General features: G+C 54.6%; 1 protein-coding gene across 4 annotated transcripts in view; it reads left to right on the top strand.

Moving 5' to 3' along the window:
- Positions 1-14,390, top strand: part of Ntng2 (netrin G2) — a 65,197-nt gene extending 50,807 nt beyond the window's left edge. For 3 of the 4 annotated variants that reach the window (XM_075985618.1, XM_075985617.1, XM_075985619.1), the window contains exons 5-9: positions 1,154-1,326; positions 3,645-3,671; positions 11,267-11,434; positions 12,706-12,840; positions 13,409-14,390. In XM_075985618.1, the coding sequence (XP_075841733.1) occupies positions 1,154-1,326; positions 3,645-3,671; positions 11,267-11,434; positions 12,706-12,840; positions 13,409-13,641 (736 nt within the window). In that variant the 3' untranslated portion in view covers positions 13,642-14,390. Of the gene's footprint in view, positions 1-1,153; positions 1,327-3,644; positions 3,672-7,823; positions 7,899-9,585; positions 9,688-11,266; positions 11,435-12,705; positions 12,841-13,408 lie in introns of all 4 variants that reach the window. The other variant, XM_075985620.1, reaches the window with a different exon arrangement.
- The last annotated feature ends 4,981 nt before the right edge of the window (positions 14,391-19,371 follow it).

The raw sequence follows: 19,371 nt of genomic DNA, 5'->3' as shown, positions 1-19,371 counted from the left end.
CACCTGTCCGCCCACCTCAGTTAAGCGCCAATGTGGGTGTGGCTTAGCGGGCCTAGGGTTTATCTAGTGAGCACAAAGGCTTGGGTTTAATCTACAAAACACTAAAACAAACTAACAAACAAACAAAAACCCAATGCTGTGGGGCCAGAGAGATGGCTCAGCCTGTCCCCAAACTTGATGACTCGAGTGTCATCCCCAGTCTTCCACACATTTGCATGCACACACACAAACACACACACACACACACACACACACACACACACACACACGTTGAATTAATTTAACTTTTAAAAATGGATGTGCTAGCCAATACCTCTATTCCTAGCTCTTGTCAGGGTGGCTTTGGGAGGGTCAGAAGTTCAAGGTCTTCTTGGCTATGTAGTTAGTACAAGGCCATCTTGGGCTATATGAGATGCTCTCTCAAAAAAAATTTTAAAAAGCCAGGCGGTGGTAGTGCACACCTTTAATCCCAGCACTCAGGAGGCAGAGGCAGGCGGATCTCTATGAGTTCGAGACCAGCCTGGTCTACAAGAGCTAGTTCCAGGACAGGAACCAAAAAGCTACGAAGAAACCCTGTCTTGAAAAATCCAAAAAAAAAAAAATTTTTAAAAAGCCAGGCGGTGGTAGTGCACACCTTTAATCCCAGCACTCAGGAGGCAGAGGCAGGCGGATCTCTGTGAGTTCGAGGCCAGCCTGGTCTACAGAGGGAGTTCCAGGACAGCCAGGGCTACACAGAGAAACTCTGTCTCAAAAATAATATAATAATAAATATAAATAATATATTAATTAACTAACTAATTAATTAATATAAAAAAGGAGTTCAGGTGGTCAAATTGCCGAGCCATCTGACATAAGGGAGTCTCTCTCCACCTAAGAACAGAAGTCCAGTAATCCATGCAGGGCAGCCAGAACCAACCTCAGGAGGTCCAGCGCGCCCCTGGCTGGAAAAGGTATCTGACCCACGGGAGTGGGCATCTGCCCTCTTTGTCCTGAAGGAGAGTCTGAGTGCGCAATGAACGACTGATCTCCTGAGTCCCTTCAGGGCGGCCCAGCACAGTCCTGGCCACTCCTGCTCCTGAGTTCTTGCCTTCACCAGAGGCCAAGTGGCCCGCCCTGGAGCTCGCTGACCTTCCCCATCCTCTGGTCTCCTCAGGTGCAAATGCAACCTGCACGCCAACCTGTGCACAGTGCGCGAGGGCAGTCTGCAGTGCGAGTGTGAACACAACACCACGGGCCCTGACTGTGGCAAGTGCAAGAAGAACTTCCGTACACGGGCCTGGCGAGCTGGCTCCTACCTGCCGCTGCCCCATGGCTCTCCCAATGCCTGTACGTATGTAGCCAACCCAGTGGCGATCCTCATCCTGTACCCCAGGACTGTGGCTCAAATGTGCACTCGCATGCATGCACACGCACACACACACACACACAAAGGAAGGGGTAGCTGGCGTGGACACACACACATGTTGACCTTCCAGCCGCCCTCCTCCATGTCAGCCCTAGGTGCTGGCAGGCCACCCCCATTGGGCTTCTCAGCATCTTGCCACCCTTCTTCACCCTGAGAGCAGGGTGGGAGACCTGTGGAGATTCAGGACAGCAGGTACAGTGAATGCCCCCTAACAATCAGTGGTTATGGGGTGCATGCAGCATATCACATATCTGGCACTGAACCTCCAGCCCCGCTGCTGGCGGTCAAGTACTAACCTTCACATCTGGCAGGAGTGTCCTTGGAGACTCTTGTCTGAGCCCCTGTTCAGCACGGTCTCGTCCCCACCTCACTCAGCTATCAAGGGGAGCCACGTGAGAGTTTCCTCACACATGTCTGTATCATGAGCACTCTTTGAGAGATCCTCATGTGTGGGGGACCCCAAGAACAGGCTTCATGGAATCACAGCTCCCACAAGTCTCTGGGCTGCAAGCAGAGGAGAGCCTGAGCTGGCTTCGCAGACCCCTGAAATGTATCAAATGACCTCTTCCACACTGAGGCTGCGCCAGGACCAGTGGCTACACGTGGCTTCCCTGAGCCCTTGCAATACCCTGGGAGTGCCATGACTACCCCCCCACCCCCAGATGAGCACCCAAAGGCCCAGTGCCCTCCTGGTTCCACAGCCAGTCCCGGCCAACATGGGACCCAGCGACAAAGCCAGGGTCTATGTGGTTCCCAAACCACATGTCCCATCGGGCACCCTCCCTCACCCCTAAAAGATTCATGTGACTTTATACTGATCAAAGCTGAAGGCTGCGGCAAGGCAGACGGTGACAGGCATGGCGCGCGTGGGCTACAGCCAGCGCTGTGACAAGCCTTTGAAGGGATGACTTGCCAAGCACCGCGAGGCACTCAGGGGTCTTCAAAGGCACAGAGGGGGCTTGGCGGGCTGCTGGCCTGCCCCCATCTAGCTCCCTCCTCCTGGGTGCCTCTCCACATCTCTTCGTCTCCCGCGCCTTCCTTTAGTCCTCGCTGCTACCTCTTACTGGTGGGCTTGTCTCCCCTCCATCTCTCCTACAGCCATACCCCACCACACCACTTCTGTTTGGTTCCTTCCACAGCCTCCCACCTGTCACCTCCATCATCATGGACCAAAACTCCTACCTGCAGAGTACCTAAGAGAGCCACTGTCCCCATGCCCTGCCCACCAGACAAACAGACCCCAGGGTCGCTTTTATGTCTTATCTCCTCCCTGCTTTAGGAACCCTCCCCCACGTCACCTCCACTTCCCTCTATCTACCTCCTCTCTGGGACCTCCTCTATAATCACAGGGGCACCCCTCCTACGTGCCCACCTACTTCAAAGCCTTGGGAGTGAATCCCTAAGTTGTCAGTCTCCCCTGTGAAATCACCCTACCTTTCCCTCCACCATTCCCTATTCCCAAAGCCAAAGTCCTCTACACCCAGTCTCTTGAGACTGGATCATTCCACTGTGTCCCTGTGCCTTCCTTACCCCCAGGACCAAACTCTGAGGTCACCCGGCCTCTGCACCCCACTCTTAGCACCTAGTCCTTGCCCTCAGCTCCCACACTCCCAAGCTCGTCTATGTCTCAGGCATATGGTACCTGCCGGGTGTGTAGGTAAAGACTGGAATAGGGATCAGGAGAACCACCCAGTGCCCCACCCAGCCCAGTGTCCCCACAAGTCCTCGGAACCACCAAGGAAAAGCCGTGACTGAGTCCCTCCTTTTGTGACTGTGACAGTTCTACTCGGGGATGGTGACATCACTAGTTAGTCCAGCCTCAGGTTTACGTCCCCACGGAGGCACAGAACACTGGGAGATGGGATCCAGCCTCTCACACTGCCCTTCTCCCAGCAGGTCACACCTTCCATTCCCTGGTGATATGGTGTCCATGAGGACATTGTCCTGACTTAGGGATCCTGAAAGTTGTGGTTAAATAGTAGGGAATGCTTGTCACCGTGTCCCTTCTGAAAAATGGACTAAGCACAGCCTCGGGACAGTCAGCGGTGAGAATCGTGAGAATGGTTGTGGGCCCAACAGCTGCCCCTGACCTAGCAGATTCTCGGGCCCTCTAAGTCTCCTTCCCTTTAGTGGGACTGGATGACACCTCTGTGGGTTCCCCTGCCTTGTACAATGTCCTGTGCCAGGTTACGGTGGCCAGGTCTCGGGTCTAACACTGTTACCCTCTTGTGCCCTACAGGTGCTGCTGCAGGCTCCGCCTTTGGCAGTAAGTATGCCACACTTAGTACAGGACTCTGGGGCTGGACCTTCAGAGTGGACAGGAACGGGCTTCTGTCTCTCCGGGCCTGGCCCGTGTTCCCCCTGCATCTATTCACACCCAACTGCTTCTCCACCTCACCCCAGGTCTCCTAGGAGCTTTCTCGTGCTGCTTTGGAAGAAGAACAGGGCCTTTGTGCATTTGTGGTCCCCTGACCCCTGGGTGGACAGACTTCCATTCTGCCCTTTGTACACAGCCAGGATAAGGTTTTTCTCTATTTGTAGCAGTGTCTGTCCCAAGTTTGGTCATTTGGTACCTCCTCCAGGCCTGCTGGAGGGGACAAGCTCTGATCCCAGACAAACTCTGGATGTCAGGGAATGTCACGCTGGGAAGGGGCATCTGCAAGAGTGAAGGTGTCTTAGAAGCCCCAAGAACAATGTGGGGGGGTCTGATGTGGGTACCTGCTGACTCCCATCCTCATGGTGTTCCTAAGCGTTTAGTGGAGCCAGGTGGCTATGCAAAGCAGGGCACTGTAGCATCTTATTTAGACATTGCAAACTCACCTCCTGCCCCAAAAGAGGTACCCACTCCAGAGTCAGTAGGGAAGGCTTGTCAGTGTTAAACTGTGGCAGACCCCGAGCTTCGTGGATGTCTCCAAGGACTTCACCACCCTCCACCGTGTTTCTGTGGGGACACACCCTGCCTGCCTGTCCTGCTTCAGCCAGGTTGGCTCCTATCTGAGATGCTAGTGGGCAGAGAGAAACTGGACTCTGTAAACATCACTGGTATTTGCCCCCAACATCAGAGTAAGTGAGGACTTCTCTGGGAGGCCCCTACTCCACCCATTCCTGCTTTCTCCGTGTCTTGCCAGGTACCAGCAGGTCTATCAAAGACTCTGCGTCCAAAGCCCCTATGGCCACTGAGGCCACAAAGAGGGGTCCTATCACTTCTGTCCCCTCCACATCTACCATCCAAGTCCCTGAAGCCCCCAGAATCCCACAGCCCACAGGTAGGTATAAGAATACACCCAAGGGTGCTTGCTCTCTCCCTTCTTGCCTCCCTCACCCAGGGAAGAGCAGACGCTTGCTTCTTAGAGTAGAAACTATTAGCAATCTAGTCCCATCAAAGCACTGGCTGAGGGGGTCCCCAGGCCATCTCAGTAAACCATCCCAGCCAGGGAATCCTAGCTAAGGCAACCACTGAGGCTCCCGGAATCTTCTTGTTCCTCCAGATGTTGTAAAGAAGAACCCAGAGGTCAGTGTAGCCCAGGGGACAGGGGACCTTGTAGGAGGGTGCCCATGGCAGCAAGTCCACTCAGATATTCAGTAAGAGACGGTGCCTTGTTACCCAGACATGCTCTGGAATCCATCCATGGAGATGGCTCAGGCTCTGTTTCTACCTGGCCACCCCCTGGGTTCTCAGTCCAGCTGCTAGCCAGGGGGAAGAACAGAGCCGGATTAGTGGAGATCAGGGCAGGAGGAGCCTTGAGAGGAAGCAGATTCCTAAACACCCATGAGCAGAGCTAGGCCCAGACCGACTTCCTGGCTGGCAGCAGTGACTACAGCAGCTACACCTGGCGCTATAGACTTGATGGCTGTTTGCCCTCCCAAAGCAGCCCTGGTGCATCCAAGTGGCACGGGATCCCAGTGTGCCCTCTGGACTCATCTGAGGAAGGAGTGCCAGGTCTAGCCCACTGCAGATGCTGGGAATCTAAAAAGATTCCTCTTCCCAGAGTGTACCAGCAAGAGGCTGGCCAAGTAACTCCTTTTTAGCCCCAGTAACATATCCCTCCCTCCCCTCTTCTCAGAGGAGACATGGAGACAACTCCTTGTTCCTCGGACCTTTCTTCTCTCTCATCCATTGTCCCTGCCTAGACACTTCTTACCCCTGGCAGGTGACATCTCAGGATGGAGATTCCCCCAGCAGCTGGGGAAGGGATTAGCCCCACACTCAGTCTTGTCTCTGTCTACAGCACAGGGCATCCTTGGCATCCTTGAGAAAGTTACCTTCCCAGGACCACACCACAGCTCTCTCTGAATCCTTCCTCTCTACGGGGACGTGTGCAGAGGGCTGAACCCAGAGATGAAACCTTTCAGAGGAAACTTCCTGCTCCCAGGAACCCCTCTGAGGCAGAGGAATCTGGGCTTTCAGGCCTAGCTGCCTCTGGAGACCTTTGCACTTGGTTGAGCCTGTGATGGACAGAGGGGACCAAAAATAACCAGGAAGGGGTGGGGTGCTCTATCTGCCACTGACCAGTGGTTCATGCAGGGTGGGGATAAGCACTGGCTGCCAGATACTGGGGGACCTTGAACCAACTTGGAAACTGGGTACGGCAGACTGAAGTTGGAAGCTAAATATGAGAAGACAGGGAGCCCAGTGAGGTCGCTCTAGGACGGGGTCTGAGTTATGAGCATGCCCTGGAGCCCAGGGCTGACTGACTGCAGGATTTTGCTAGTGAGCAGCAGGCATGCCCATCCTCCAGGCTGCAACAGCAAACTCCCAGTGAGTGTCAGATCTGCAATTCTGAGCCTTGTGCTGGATGGCTGAGCTTTAAGGGGAGGAAGTGGCTTCAAGGTAACAGTCAGCAGCCTGCACCATCTCATCTAGGACATCCTTAGCTCCTGTGTGACTACTGAAGCCTGTACTCAGAGTCCCTGGAACATTTGGCATACCTTTGGTCTGGATGCCAGTAGCATTCAGGTGTCTGGCTGGCTGCACAGCATTCTCTTCCTAGTCTCCCTGGAGGAGGGCGTTGAAGCTTGGGAAGAAACCACTGCGGCTATGGTATGCAAATTATACCTCAATAAAGCTGGTTTAAAAAAAAATAGAGAAACAGCTTCCCAAGGTCCCAGGAAACACACAGGTCAAGCTGGAACACGGGGCGGATTCCATTCACTCCCTGCCCTGCCCCCTCTGCACTTGGGGCTACTGCCCCTGGAGTCCCAAGTGTTTGGAAGTGGTCCAACCTTTAAGACATAACTAGCATGGGCTCTTGGTCCCAAGGATCCTCTTCTAGTCTTGGCGCACAACACAGGACCCCTGAGTGTGTCCCAGAAGAACCAGAGAGAAGCTTTCTCTTCCTGGACCCAGTACCATCTACAAGGTTCTCAGACCTCTTTTGGCTACAGCCCAGCTGGGCCTTGATACCCCAGTCCCAGAAGTTTCTGTCTCCTGCCAATGTCAAGCTGTCTGGAAGCCCCTAATCCTTCCCAGCCTCCTCATGCGGGTGGGGGGAGCCAAGCTCAGAAGCAAGATGCCTTCGGGGTGGATTTACCAGGGTTCTTAATTAAGCCCTTGCCAATTTGGGTCCTGCGGCCTTGTCTCTTCACTGAATACCATATTAATGTCAATTTGATGTCCAAAGACTCCAGGCTCTCAGCTGGGAATCTCCTGCCGTTTTTAACTGGTAGAATTTCTTTTTCTTTCTCCATCAGCCACCATGGTAATCCGTTTCCAAAAGGGAAGGCATCAGCTCCTCCCTGATGCCCCCCCCAACACACACACACACACACACACACACACACACACACACACACACACACACACAAAACCTTCTCCCAGTTCTGTCCTTTGAATTTGTCAGTGATTGCCGACTATGTTCCTTGCTTTGTGTGCAGCTCTGGGAACTGAAGAGGGGGGGCGAGTTGGTGAGCCATGATGAGGTCCCTGATCCTCAGTCCAAGGATCAGAGGGTAGAGGGCAGTGATCAGAAAGGCAAGTTAAACATCGGAGGACACTCTGGAGATCCTTCTAGAACCTTCCTCAACATGTCTTGCCTCCTTAGCCAGGGCATTGTCCGACAGCACTGCACTAGCCTAAGGTTTCACACACAGTATTTGTTCAGATTGGCCCTTAAGTTGTAAAAGAAACCACACAAAGAGGGAAGAGTCCTTGCAGGCAGTGTCCCAGCGAAGGAAGGACTATCCCCAGCCCACAGGGCCTCAGGCCTGGGGGCCTCCTCTCATCAGGCTTCAAGTTTGTGTGTGCATCTCCTCCGCAGGCTGCAATAGCATAGCCGCTGCCTCTGTAGCGGAAATGGAGCCTGGTCCTTTGGCCCACGCACGGTGACAGAACCTGTAGTGTCACTTCTTACAGGGGCCTCTGGGAGGGTGGGGGCACCATCCCTCACATGACTTGATTTCTTCTCTTCTTCCTCCCAAGGGCAGACCAAGCCAGCTACTGTTGCCCCCCTTGGTGATAGCTCCCTCTGGCCCCAGGTGTCCACCAGTACACAAGGTATGGGTATGGGGGCATGCTAGGGCTGAGACCCTGGAAGCTCCATCTTAGACCCTTGGGCCCCTTCCTCTGTAGAAGGGGTGCCAGGCTTATATGGTGGGCCTGGGTAGGAGGGGGCCCCAAGAACTGAAAGTAGTGGGAGAGAGAACTCAAGAGTTAAAGCAAGGAGGAAAAGGACCTGGTGGCCACCCTCACCTCCAACTCCCAGCCCTGCCCCTATTGGAAGCCAGTAGTGATATTGCTAAACCTTCTCCAAGGGCTTCAGAGTCTGGAGAAGGAACCACTCCTCTCCCTCCGCACAATGTGGGTCCCAGGACACCTGGGCAGCCAACAGGACTCAGAATAGGGGTGACTATGAATAAATAAAGGTGGCAGGAGAGGCCTGGTGCAAAGACAGCCTAACAGTGGACAATAGCAGTTATATGAGGTTGTGAACTATTTTCCCACTGTGGGGGAACACCCAAGAGAGGAGGGGACTCATCTCTAGTCATATATGGATGTTCAGGGGCTAGCTTGTCTCTTCAAGAAGGAAGGTTGTCCTCAGTTGTCCCCAGATAACCTATTGTCAGCCCTATTGTCCTTGCCCTATCCAAACACCTCAAGCGCCCCTCCAGCCCAGGGATGAATGAACCAGGCTTTGAGCGCCCTCTGCTGACAGTTTCTTGCACAACTCGGGCGCATAGGCGCTTTAGCTTCTTACATCCTAGAGGTCCATCCCTCAATCAACAATCCTCTCTGGTGATGAATACACTAGTCAGCTCCTGCTCTGGCCCCACTAAAGGACCAGAAAGTCCTAGAAGGAAGTACAGAGGCTGATTTCTCCACGATAGTAGAATGCTCACCTCTAAGAATGGGTTTGGGCACTGGTGGGATTCCAGGCAGGGAAAGGCTGCCTGCATTCTTGACTAAATGACACTTGTAAGTCACACCCAATGACAGTAAAGGACCCGCCGTAGCTGGAACAGAAAGAAGTCCTCAGAGGAAAGATGGTGCAGTCTTAAAAACTATTTAGGAATAGTTGTGTGTGTATAAGTGTTCTGCCTGCATGTAAGTATGCGCACTGCATGTGTGCCTGGTGCCCATGGAGGTCAGAAGAGGGTGTGGACGCTCTCGAACGCTGGAACTGGAGTTACAGAGCGTTATGAGCTGACACATGGGTGCTGGGAACTGATCCATGTTCTCTACCAGAGCAACAAGTGCTCTTAACCACTGAGTCATCTCTCCAGCCCCAAGATACAGTATTTAATGCCAGGTTTAGACTCAGAATTTGATGACCAGGGGAGTTCTGGGGACAGAGGGAGAGGGCAGAAGGGCAGTGATATTTGCTTTCTGTCATCCAAATATCTCTCAGTGTCTGCAAATGCCTTAGGGTAGGGGGTTCGGAGAGGGAGAAAGTGTCTGGGGATTGGTCCAGCAGATGGGTAGGTGTCCTCGTGGGACCAGAGGCTGTGGGGATGCACTCATGGCTACAAGGTACTTCAACCTGGAACTCCATTCCTGGGAATCTCACTCCACACCCGAGGGCCATGTGGTCTCTCCCTGCCTCAAATGTGAAAAGTTGATAGGGTTGCCTGGCGCCAGCCTGAGACACTCAGAAGTCTTGGTCTAGCTTCTCCATGGTTACAAATGGCTTGCCCTGGAGGATGGACCATGGCAGGTGTAAGCACTTGTTTCTCGTCTCTCTAAGCTGTGCCTATCTCGGCTGCTGTCCCCTCCCAAGTCAAGGGCTCTACACTTTTCCAGCTCAAGCCCAGATCTCCTCAAGTGATACCCATTGAAGAATTTCAAGGTAAGATGACCCGGGCCGTGCCTCTAGCCTCTTCCCCAAATCACTGGACAAAAACAAGGCAAGACAGAGCTAGCCAGTGCCAATGCAGAGAACCCTCCCAGAATAGCTGGGTCAAGGTTAAGCAGCGTCTCTCTGGCCCCAAGGGAGCTGAAAGCGGGGATGAGTCAGAAACCAACTCCGGCACAGTGGGCAGGCACATGGCAGGAGAAGCAGCTGCCACAAATAGCCTGACCTGGCTCCCCTGGGAGGTGTGGCCCAGGGGCTTGTCTTGGTTAGAGTGGAATCTGGGACACTTGGGTCACTGGCAATGCTCTTTGGGGGCATCTGGAAGATGCTTTACCTCTTCGGTGTCTCTGGAGGACCCAGGTCAGGAACAGGTCAGGCAGACCATGGATGGGCCCACCAGTTCCTCTAGATGTATCTCAAAGGCATTTCTCCAGGGTCTCCTGTGACTTTGATCCTATAGAGACCAGATCAGCACCACCCTGAGCATCACAAGAGAGGGGGAGCGCCAGGCAGTGGTGGCACACGCCTTTAATCCCAGCACTAGGGAGGCAGAAGCAGACCGATCTTTGTGAGTTTGAGGGTCAGCCTAATCTACAGAGCTAGTTCCAGGATAGCCAGGACCATGGAGAAACCCTGTCTCAGGAAAATGAAAAGAACGGCGTGTGATAGGCTGGAGACATGGCTTGGTTAGCAGAGCGCTTGCCTGGCACACAGGAATAGACCCTGGGCTGGAGCTGCAGCAAGGCACTAACTGGGTATGGAGCAACCCCAGGAGGTGGCGGTAGGAAGGTCAGAAGTTCAAGGTCATCCATAGCAACAGACGGAGTCCAAGTCAGGCTGAGCTACCTAAGACCCAGTCTCAAAACAACAAAACCGAAAACACTTGTGGAAGGGATTGTGCATGGCCCCACAATGGCTCAGAGGGAGCTTTCCTTGGTTTGAACTGTGCGTGAGATTCAAAAACTGGACTGGGGCCAGAGAAAGTCAGGTGATGATTCCCAGAGTCTTGCTGAAACTAGCCATACAGAGCCGATCAAGCTTGTGGGGAATTCTGGCTAGTAAGGAGTCCCGCGGGACTTGCAGGGACAGGGACAGCGGTCAGTTTCTCTCTTCCAAAGCAGCATGGGAGGAAGGTTTTCTGTCCCGTTCCATCACGTCCCCATTTGTGTATGACTCTATTCATCCATAGGCCCCTGAGGGGACCATGGCAAACATGGAACCCTGGCACTGCCCTCTGCAAACGCGGCCTGCAGCACGACCCCACCTACCTTGCATGAATCAACTGCTAATCAGCCCCAGCTCATGGGCATCCTTCAGACAGCAGTCTGCTCTGACGCTGGTCAGGTGTTAGCATGCCCTGGCCTCCATGACCCTACCCACGGGCCTCCCGGGGACTCAAAGCTAGCAGAGTCAGCTTCTTCATATCCTGATCGGGGGCCTCTTTCCAATCCTTCTCCCAAAGATGCCTCCACCCACCTTCCCTGTGTATTCTTGGGTATGTCCTTCTCTGTATGCCTCAGTTTCCCCCAAATGCTCACTGACCACTGGTGTTTCTCCCACTTGGCTGGCCCAGACTGTGAGTGCTACGGCCATTCCAACCGCTGCAGCTACATCGACTTCCTGAACGTGGTGACCTGTGTCAGCTGCAAACACAACACTCGAGGCCAGCACTGTCAGCATTGCCGCCTAGGCTACTACCGCAATGGCTCTGCGGAGCTGGACGACGAGAATGTCTGCATTGGTAAGTGGCAGTGGCAGGGGTGGGTCTCAGGACCCTTGGGGAGGAACCACCTGGGGAGATCCAGACCCTCCAGAGTGAGGCCCTCCTCATCTGAGAATCTCTAGGGGACCAAAGCCCTTCGATCTGCTGCTGTGACTGTGGGTGCTGGAAACAAACACAGGCACTAGTTAGAATCAAAGGCTTGTGCACATTTGCCATCCCCTGTCCTCTCTGGGCACCCCAGAAAGTTGGGGGGTGGGCTAGCCAAATGGTTTATATCTCTCCTGCTATTGAAACTGCCCTTCAAATTTTCAGAGTCAGCCTTGCAAAGCTGGGCCTGCCGTCGTAGGTGCCCACTCTTTCGTGTTCTGTCCCAGCACTGGCTTTTTGGTAGAGAAGTTCCAAGGTGCTCCTTGGGCCTGGACAGGGGACAGACCTTAAAAGGCAAACCCATAGCCCCCAAATGACACCCAGTAGCATAGAAGGGCAGTCGGGATTGCCTATTTCCTGTTTCCAGCAGGGGCCAGGTCTCAGGCTATGAGCTGCCTGGATCCTAACCAGCAGCCAGCAGGACCACTGCCCATCCCCCACCAGGACCACTGCCCATCCCCCACCAGCAGCACCACCTGGCCTGCTCAGCTGCGAAGCTGGAGCTGTCACTCTGGATCATGGCTGAGGCCTGCAGATAATTCCATCAGCTCTAAAGTGATCAAACAGAATTGTGTTGCCAGTGTCACACAGGGCCAGCAGCAGGGACAGGGCAAGGCCTCTGATCTGATTAGAGGTGCCCCCTTTTTCTTGTCTGTCTGTGCCTCCATCTCAGGCCAAGCACTGGGCTTCAAGAACTAGGGGTCAGGGACACACACACTCCACACGCAGTCACGCGTGCACACACACACTCCCCTCCCCCCAAACCAGCTAGGGCAGGCAGTGAGCAGAGGTAAGCCTCTGGCTGCTCTTCCTCCTCCAGCCTTGGGGGGGGGGGGCATTCAGCCCCCTTCAGCTGTCCAGAGAGGGAGATGGGAACGACTGAGGCCTCACAGTGGGACGAGGAAAAGGGTGTTGGAGGCCAGGAGAGGAAAAACTATAGAGCCTTCTCTAGCCATGTGGATGCCCCAACTGTCCCCACTGAGGCCCAGCCATTAGCTCTCTTGTGGGGAGCATGGCCAGGGAGCACAGAGACCGAGCTAACAGAGATATAAACAAGAGCTATAAAGATTGGGCCTGGGGCAGAACCTATTTGAACGCTGCCCTTCCGACTGCACGTGCCCCACGCCCTTGCTCCTCCTCAGAATGTAACTGCAACCAGATCGGCTCTGTGCATGACCGGTGCAACGAGACAGGCTTCTGCGAGTGCCGGGAGGGCGCGGTGGGGCCCAAGTGCGATGATTGCCTTCCCACGCACTACTGGCGCCAGGGATGCTACCGTGAGTAGACCATTCCCTGACAGTGGAGCCTTCAGGCTGGAGGACTAATCCAGAATGGTGGGAGGGGGTCTACATGGGTCTGCTGCGGACTGGGGTGGGCTATTCTAGTTGCAGCAAGAAGAGCGTGATGAAGGAGTTCAAAGTGGGTGGGTGAGGCTCAAGTGGGTATTGTCGGGTCTTCAGTGGGTGGAGTCCATGGCAAGTGGGAGCCAGCAAGGAGGGAGAACTGGGGGTTGAAGGGGAGCTGACTGGAGTTGGCTGAGTTGGTTGCTCTAAAGAAATGAAGGCTTGGGGGAGACCCAAGGGACATAGCCTGGGAGAGCGCTCCAGGTACTCGCAGCAGAGTAGGAAAAGTTCTGGAGGCAGACAGCAGGTGCTCTTGGGGGGCCTCACCGCTGCCGGGGGAGGAACTGGGCTAACCGACGGTGAACAGGCAGGGGCAGGGTCCCACCAAGCAGGGTGTGCGTCCTAAGCCTCGAGAGCTCCACCCGGGGGGCGGGGGTTCCCAGAGCCCCATTGCAGAAGCTCAGTCCCTCCTCTCAGCTCAACTGTCCCCTCCGGTCCGCAGCCAACGTGTGCGACGACGACCAGCTGCTCTGCCAAAACGGCGGCACCTGCCTGCAGAACCAGCGCTGCACCTGCCCGCGCGGCTACACCGGCGTACGCTGCGAGCAGCCCCGCTGCGACCTCGCTGACGACGGTGGCCCGGACTGTGATCGCGTGCCAGGCACCGCCCCGCGCCCAGACACCCTGCTCGGATGCCTGCTGCTGCTCGGGCTCGCCGCCCGCCTGGGCTGCTGAGTCCGCTCTAGGGGTCCGGGAGTCCCGGGCCCGACGGCGACACGGGTGCGGCCGAGCTGCTCCCAGGTGCTACTCGCAGAGTCCTCCAGCCCTCCCTGCTCCGCCCACGCTCACCGGCCCCTTCCGACACTGTCCTCACCGCCCACAGGGGGCGCTGTGGAGCCCTGGCCCGGCGGGCTGCGATTTTCAGATTTTTTTTTAATGACCCAACATCACTATATTTTTCCTTTTTCCTTTGTTTCTTTGCTTTCTTCTTCTCCTCATTCTTCCTCCCCCCTCTCCCTTTTGCTGGCGGTGAGACAGGGACTGGGGAGAAACGCTGCTCATCCCAACACCCGCAGGTCCTGCCACACACACACACACACACACACACACACACACACACACCCCTCTTCCGCACACCCCAGCGCCTGTTTCTGTCTGGCTCCACCAGCCAGCAGACCCGGAACTCCAGTTGCCTACAACTCTAGTCGCTGACTTGATTCTCTTTTGTATCTTTTTTCTTTCTTTCTTTCTTTTCTCTCTCTTTCTTTTTTTGCACTCACCAGACCCCAGGCCCCCAAGGAGGCCTGGAGACAGAGGAACTCACTGTCTGAGGGATGGGTGGGACAAAGGGCGGAGCAGAAACCTTGTTTTCTAGAGAACTATTCTGTTTGTATTCACGGTCCTTGTGAGGAGGGACTCGGGTGGGAGCTGGTCACCGAGGGTGGCTGATGGCTGCAAGCCCACAGTAAAAGGAGTTCACAGCTGCCTCTGCCCTCTTGCTTTCTGTAATGATAGACACTCCCGAAGGTCTGGATAAAGAGGGGAACCCACAAAAAAGCCTTAAAGAAACAGTTCCGTACTCGGAGCGCTCTTTCCCAATCTGTCCTCTCCTGGTCCTCCCCCCACCCTGGTGTTTCACCTTTGGCCAGGCTGCTGGCCACCACCTGGTAGGTATTTTTCCAAACAGAGGTGCCCATTTTCCTACAGCTCCTTCCAAATTCGGAGCACCTGCTATGGAAGTCCCAGGAGATAACTCAGGGAGCATTCTCGAGGCTGAACCCCATGCTAATTTGTAAATCTCTTCTGTGACCCCCTGGGATAAACGTGTTATTTCGGCCCTGCTGGCTTCTGAGTTTTAGGTCCAAAACTTCTGAGTTTTAGGTTACACAGAACTCCCAGGCTGCAGGCCTGGCCACTGAGTCCCAAGGTAGGCACCCCTCCTTGCTTGCTTAGGTGCTTAGTATGTGAGGACCCAAAAGGTCACAGCAGTTGGCCCACGTGGGCGTTTCCCTTCTCTGCTTGCCCTGGAGGTCAGGTTCCCCTCCCATTTATCTCTGCACATCTCTTAGTCCCTCATCCTGGTTCCTAATTGCCCCACTGCTCCCACAAGTGTCCCCTCCTTGTTATCGGCCAGCTGTTCTCTGTAGGCCATCCTGTCCCCAGGTCTTTGCTCAAGTCTAAAGCAAAGCTAAGACAGTGTGCTAAACATAGCTGGTATGATTTACCAGAGTAAAGACAGAGAATGGAACGTTGGCTGACTGGGGCCAAATGCCGCCCCCTACTGGTCACTCTTTGCTCTGATCCCCTGCACCAGCAGGAGTCCGCTCAAACCTCTAATGTGGGGCTTCTGTCAGGTCCCTGGCTCCATCTACAGAACCCCAACATGCCCGGGCAAAACATCTCTGGTTCTCCTTGTAGATGAGAAAGGCCATATGACACAGCTCTATGAAATATATAAGCAAAAGTGACAGACAGGACTTGCAGAAAGTTTCTAAAAGTCACCACCACCCCCGCCACATTGGGCCCCAGCCCCTCTTCTGCCTCTCTCCCCAGTGCTCAGTCTACAGGGTGGAGGCAGGAGTCATCTGGCTGAGCATGTAAACCCCCCTCCAACATGGTGGAGCAAAAGCAGAAATTGCCTCTGTGAAGACCCAGCCAGGCTATGATGTCTCAAACTTCTAAAAGTGGGGGAACGAAGAAACATCCATGGGAGGGAAGCTGTGGGAACTGCGGTTTCTGTTTCAGGCAGAATTGCCAGTTCCTAAGCCCCTGGCCTCCTGGCTTGACATCTAGGCATCTAAAGTGCATTGAGTTTAGAGAAAAAACAAGACACATAGTTCACCACACAAATCAGGATCCAAGGCTAGGACACCACCTCTCCCCAGAGCAGGGCCAGCCTCCACCTTCAGTAGGGAGCAGAGAGTGAGTTGCTGCAATCCCACCTTCCTGCAAGGGGACTGGAATGCCTGGATGTGAAAGAGGTTGCAGCAGCTTTTAGAACCCCAATGATCTAGGCTCTCGCCCTGGAAGCAGAGTGAGGTGAACATGTGCAGTCTGGCCTCGAATACAGAGATCCTCCTACCTCTGCCTCCCACGTGCTGGGATTAAAGGCGTGCACCACCGCCCAGCAACACCTACCCCTTTCTTTACACCACCTGGGAGTGTCCCAGGACACGGGGGGGGGGGGGCTGAGAGGAGAAGGGAACCCACTCTGTCCTTCCTGAGCTCTCAGCTCGCCTTGCTGTGTCAGCATCCCTGGGACCAGCCAGTCTCCTCCAGAGCCAAGGGCTGCTACTGTGCACTGTAAATCAGACTGGCAGCCCCAATCCCTAAGGAGCGCTCAGGCCCTGACCTCGGCTGCAGGGTAGAAGGAATGTTGCCAGTAGCCATTTGGAGAACTCTGACATCTTCCAGATCACGGAACGAAGGAGAAAACAAGGTCACCCAGGCCAGAAGTCACAGCCCAGGCTTTTGATGTCCGGTTCCCAAGGCACAGGGGAGGAAAGCACCCTTTGGCCCAGCTAGGCTCATAGCAGCACCCACCTGAGGCACCATGCAGTGTTAGGATGTTAGCCCTGCCCTTAATCCCTCCGTTATCCCAGGATCAGGCTTCCATCTTGCCTCTGACAACCCTGCAGGATGTGCAGCTCTTAGTGGCAGAGGTGAGGAGCCCTTAGCATCAGGGCTCTGAGGATGAAGCCAGCAGTGCCCCTACCCCAAGCAGTGACATCTACAGGTATCTCAGCAGTGCCCAAGTGGAGGCAGAATCGCCCTAGTTTGAGAATCACTGTGTCAGCAGGAATGGATGGTTCATTTTAGAGAGGGGCAAGTAGAGGCTAAGAGGAAGAAAGTGACCGGCCTCAAATCACGATTGCTAAGGGATGGGTGAGATTGCTCCTAAGCACTGCCTGCCTCTGCAGGTCTCTGTACCCCCATTGGCTCCTCTGTCCTCCTCCCTCTTCTACCCTGTGTGGGGATCCCTGGGGAGCATGGCTTCATCCCACTGACTGTTGAGAGCCAGGGGAGTGCACCCCTCACACAAAGGCTGCCCTGGCCCTGCCCTCTAGATAAAGAGAACTGCTGCCTTGGCAATCTTGCCTCCAACCATGCTTCATAGTTACGAGGCATTTATGGGCGCCTGGGGAGTAGCTCACATCTCTTGCAGGTCTGGGAGGAATTGGGGTGAATCTGGCTGGTCTCCCCCAGTGTGAGGCACCTAGCCTATCGTAGCTCATCTTAGGTGGGAATCGTTAAAGGAATGGACCCTGATAAGAAACACTGGTTTATTTTTCTTTTAGAAAGCACACACTGCAATTTATAGGCAAGCTAGAAACGATGAAAAAGCTAACAGAATATATGTGCATTTTGAGACAGTCTTGCTTTGAGATTCCTGATCCTCCTGCCTCCTCAGCCTCCTCTGTGCCAGGACAATGAGCATATTAAGTTAAAATTATCCACAAGTCTCCATCCAGAGCTAATAACTGTCAATGTTTTTGATAGCTCTTTCTAGTATTTTCTATAACAAGTGCCCCCACGGAATTATTCTTGTTTTCCTTCTAATCCCACAGGATGCCAGGATAGCAAAGGAACCGTCCAACTTCTGTGTGTATGCTGGGGACCCAAATTCAGGTCCACACTTTTGTGACAGTGCTGTCCCCACTGAGCCTTCACTTTTGAGATCTCTCACTGGACCTGTAGCTCACCAATCAGCTAGTCAGGCTGTCCAGCAAGCTCCAGGGACCTGCCCCCGTCTTCCCAGTGCTGTTTACGGGGGGGGGGGCACCACTGCACCCAGCTTCTTACATGGGTGCAGGGATGCAGGTCCTCATGTTGACAAGCACTAACTGGACTGTCTCCCCGGCCCTCTGAAGGCCTGAGAAAGGCTAACACAGCCTTTCATCTCACCCCTGGCCCCTTTCCTCTTCCCTCTCAGCCTCAGCTGGTGGCAGAGGGACTCCAGCCCCCAATAGGGAGTGCTGCTGTTTCTCTGTGAGAAAAGGGTCTGGCCAGATGCCCCGCCCCACCGCTGGCTGTGTTTCTGGTAGCAATGGAGAATGGCCGTTCTGGAAGGGCAGGCCCAAGGCAGGAGGCTGCAGGCTGCCAGCTGGTTTCTAACCTTAGCTGAACAAGCAGGTGGCCCTTGGGACACAGCCAGGAGCTGAGATGGGCACTTTCCATAGCTGACCAGCGAATACATGGCTGGCCAAGAACAGGGTGGCCACGAAGGTAGAGGAGATGGCAGCCCAGGCAGGCCAAGGGCCTGGAGCTTGCCACCTGGATCTGAAGTTGGCCTTGGCAGCTACATTTTGTGTGACTTTTGAGTGTCGCACTCTGGTGTCTTGTCTTCTCACCTGTGAGAAGGGACTGTTCTCCAGGGCTGTCTAGGAGCAAGTGCACACCGGGGGGGGGGGGGGGGGAGCATGCCTGGATGGAGCCAGCCAGTCTACTGTCACCTCCACACCTGCCACGGGACACAGCCTCACTCCTGCTCTCCCTCCCTCCTTTTTTTCTCTTTTTTCTCATATACCAGTGTGCCAGGCTCCAGGCACAAAGCACAAGCATCCTTGGGGGCAGATATGGCCCAGCCCTTCCACTTGCCCTATTCCTTCCCATATGCAGGCATCTGCCCAGTCTTCATGCTCCCCAAGACCAGAAAGGCATTGCAGACCTCCGTGCCCAAGGGGCTCCCCTGCTCCTGGGCTGTCCTGCATGAAGAAGCTCGGTCAGCATCCCTAGGCCAGGGACCTCTCTGCTTACTTCTTCATGGCTGGCCTGAAACTCATAGCAAGCCCCCTTCCCCAGGCTTGCGCACGACGTGAGACTTGTTCTTTCTGGTTGCTCTCCTGAACATGTTGTATAGATGGGCTTGGAACTAGGTAGGGGAACACAGGACTGTAGAAGTGTGGATGGGACAGTGGGTGACCAGGAATTGGAGGTCCGAGGCTAAAAATTCCCAGTGGCTTTTGTGCAAGGCACTGATAGTCATGTGACTGTCCTGGGATTCCAAGTCCGGGGAAGCCCTCTGCATCGCCTACTCTCCCGGCTGACCTCCCTTGCTCAGCAGCATTCCCTGCCCCTCATCCCTTCAAGGTTCTGCTTGATCCAAAATCCCCAAAGAGGTGTGGAGAGGCTGTAGGGAAGGTCATGAGGGCCAGACAGGGCTGGCTCTAGGAAGGTCCTGGGGCCTGACTGAGACCTAGAACCCAGTGACATTGGACAGGGCTGGCCCAGGAACAGGTGGCAGGGCTTCAAAAGTAGGTCAGGTTGACATGCTGGAGATGCAGACCGGGGGCCATCGTTGTCAAGGAATAACTTTGATTCCTAGAGGCACTATCAATAGCTGGGAGACCAGCTTCCCAGAACCCAATGCATCCAGCGCAGGAATAAGATCACAGATGGATTTAAAATCCACATGCCTATTTAAAATCCCCCATCATGGCACGAGAGGTCAGGTGTGTTCCCAAG

The sequence above is a fragment of the Microtus pennsylvanicus genome, chromosome 9 (assembly GCF_037038515.1).
Source record: "Microtus pennsylvanicus isolate mMicPen1 chromosome 9, mMicPen1.hap1, whole genome shotgun sequence".
Taxonomy (NCBI): Eukaryota; Metazoa; Chordata; class Mammalia; order Rodentia; family Cricetidae; genus Microtus; species Microtus pennsylvanicus.
Note: the sequence above shows the minus strand (reverse complement) of the source record. Positions and strands in the feature narration are given on the sequence as shown.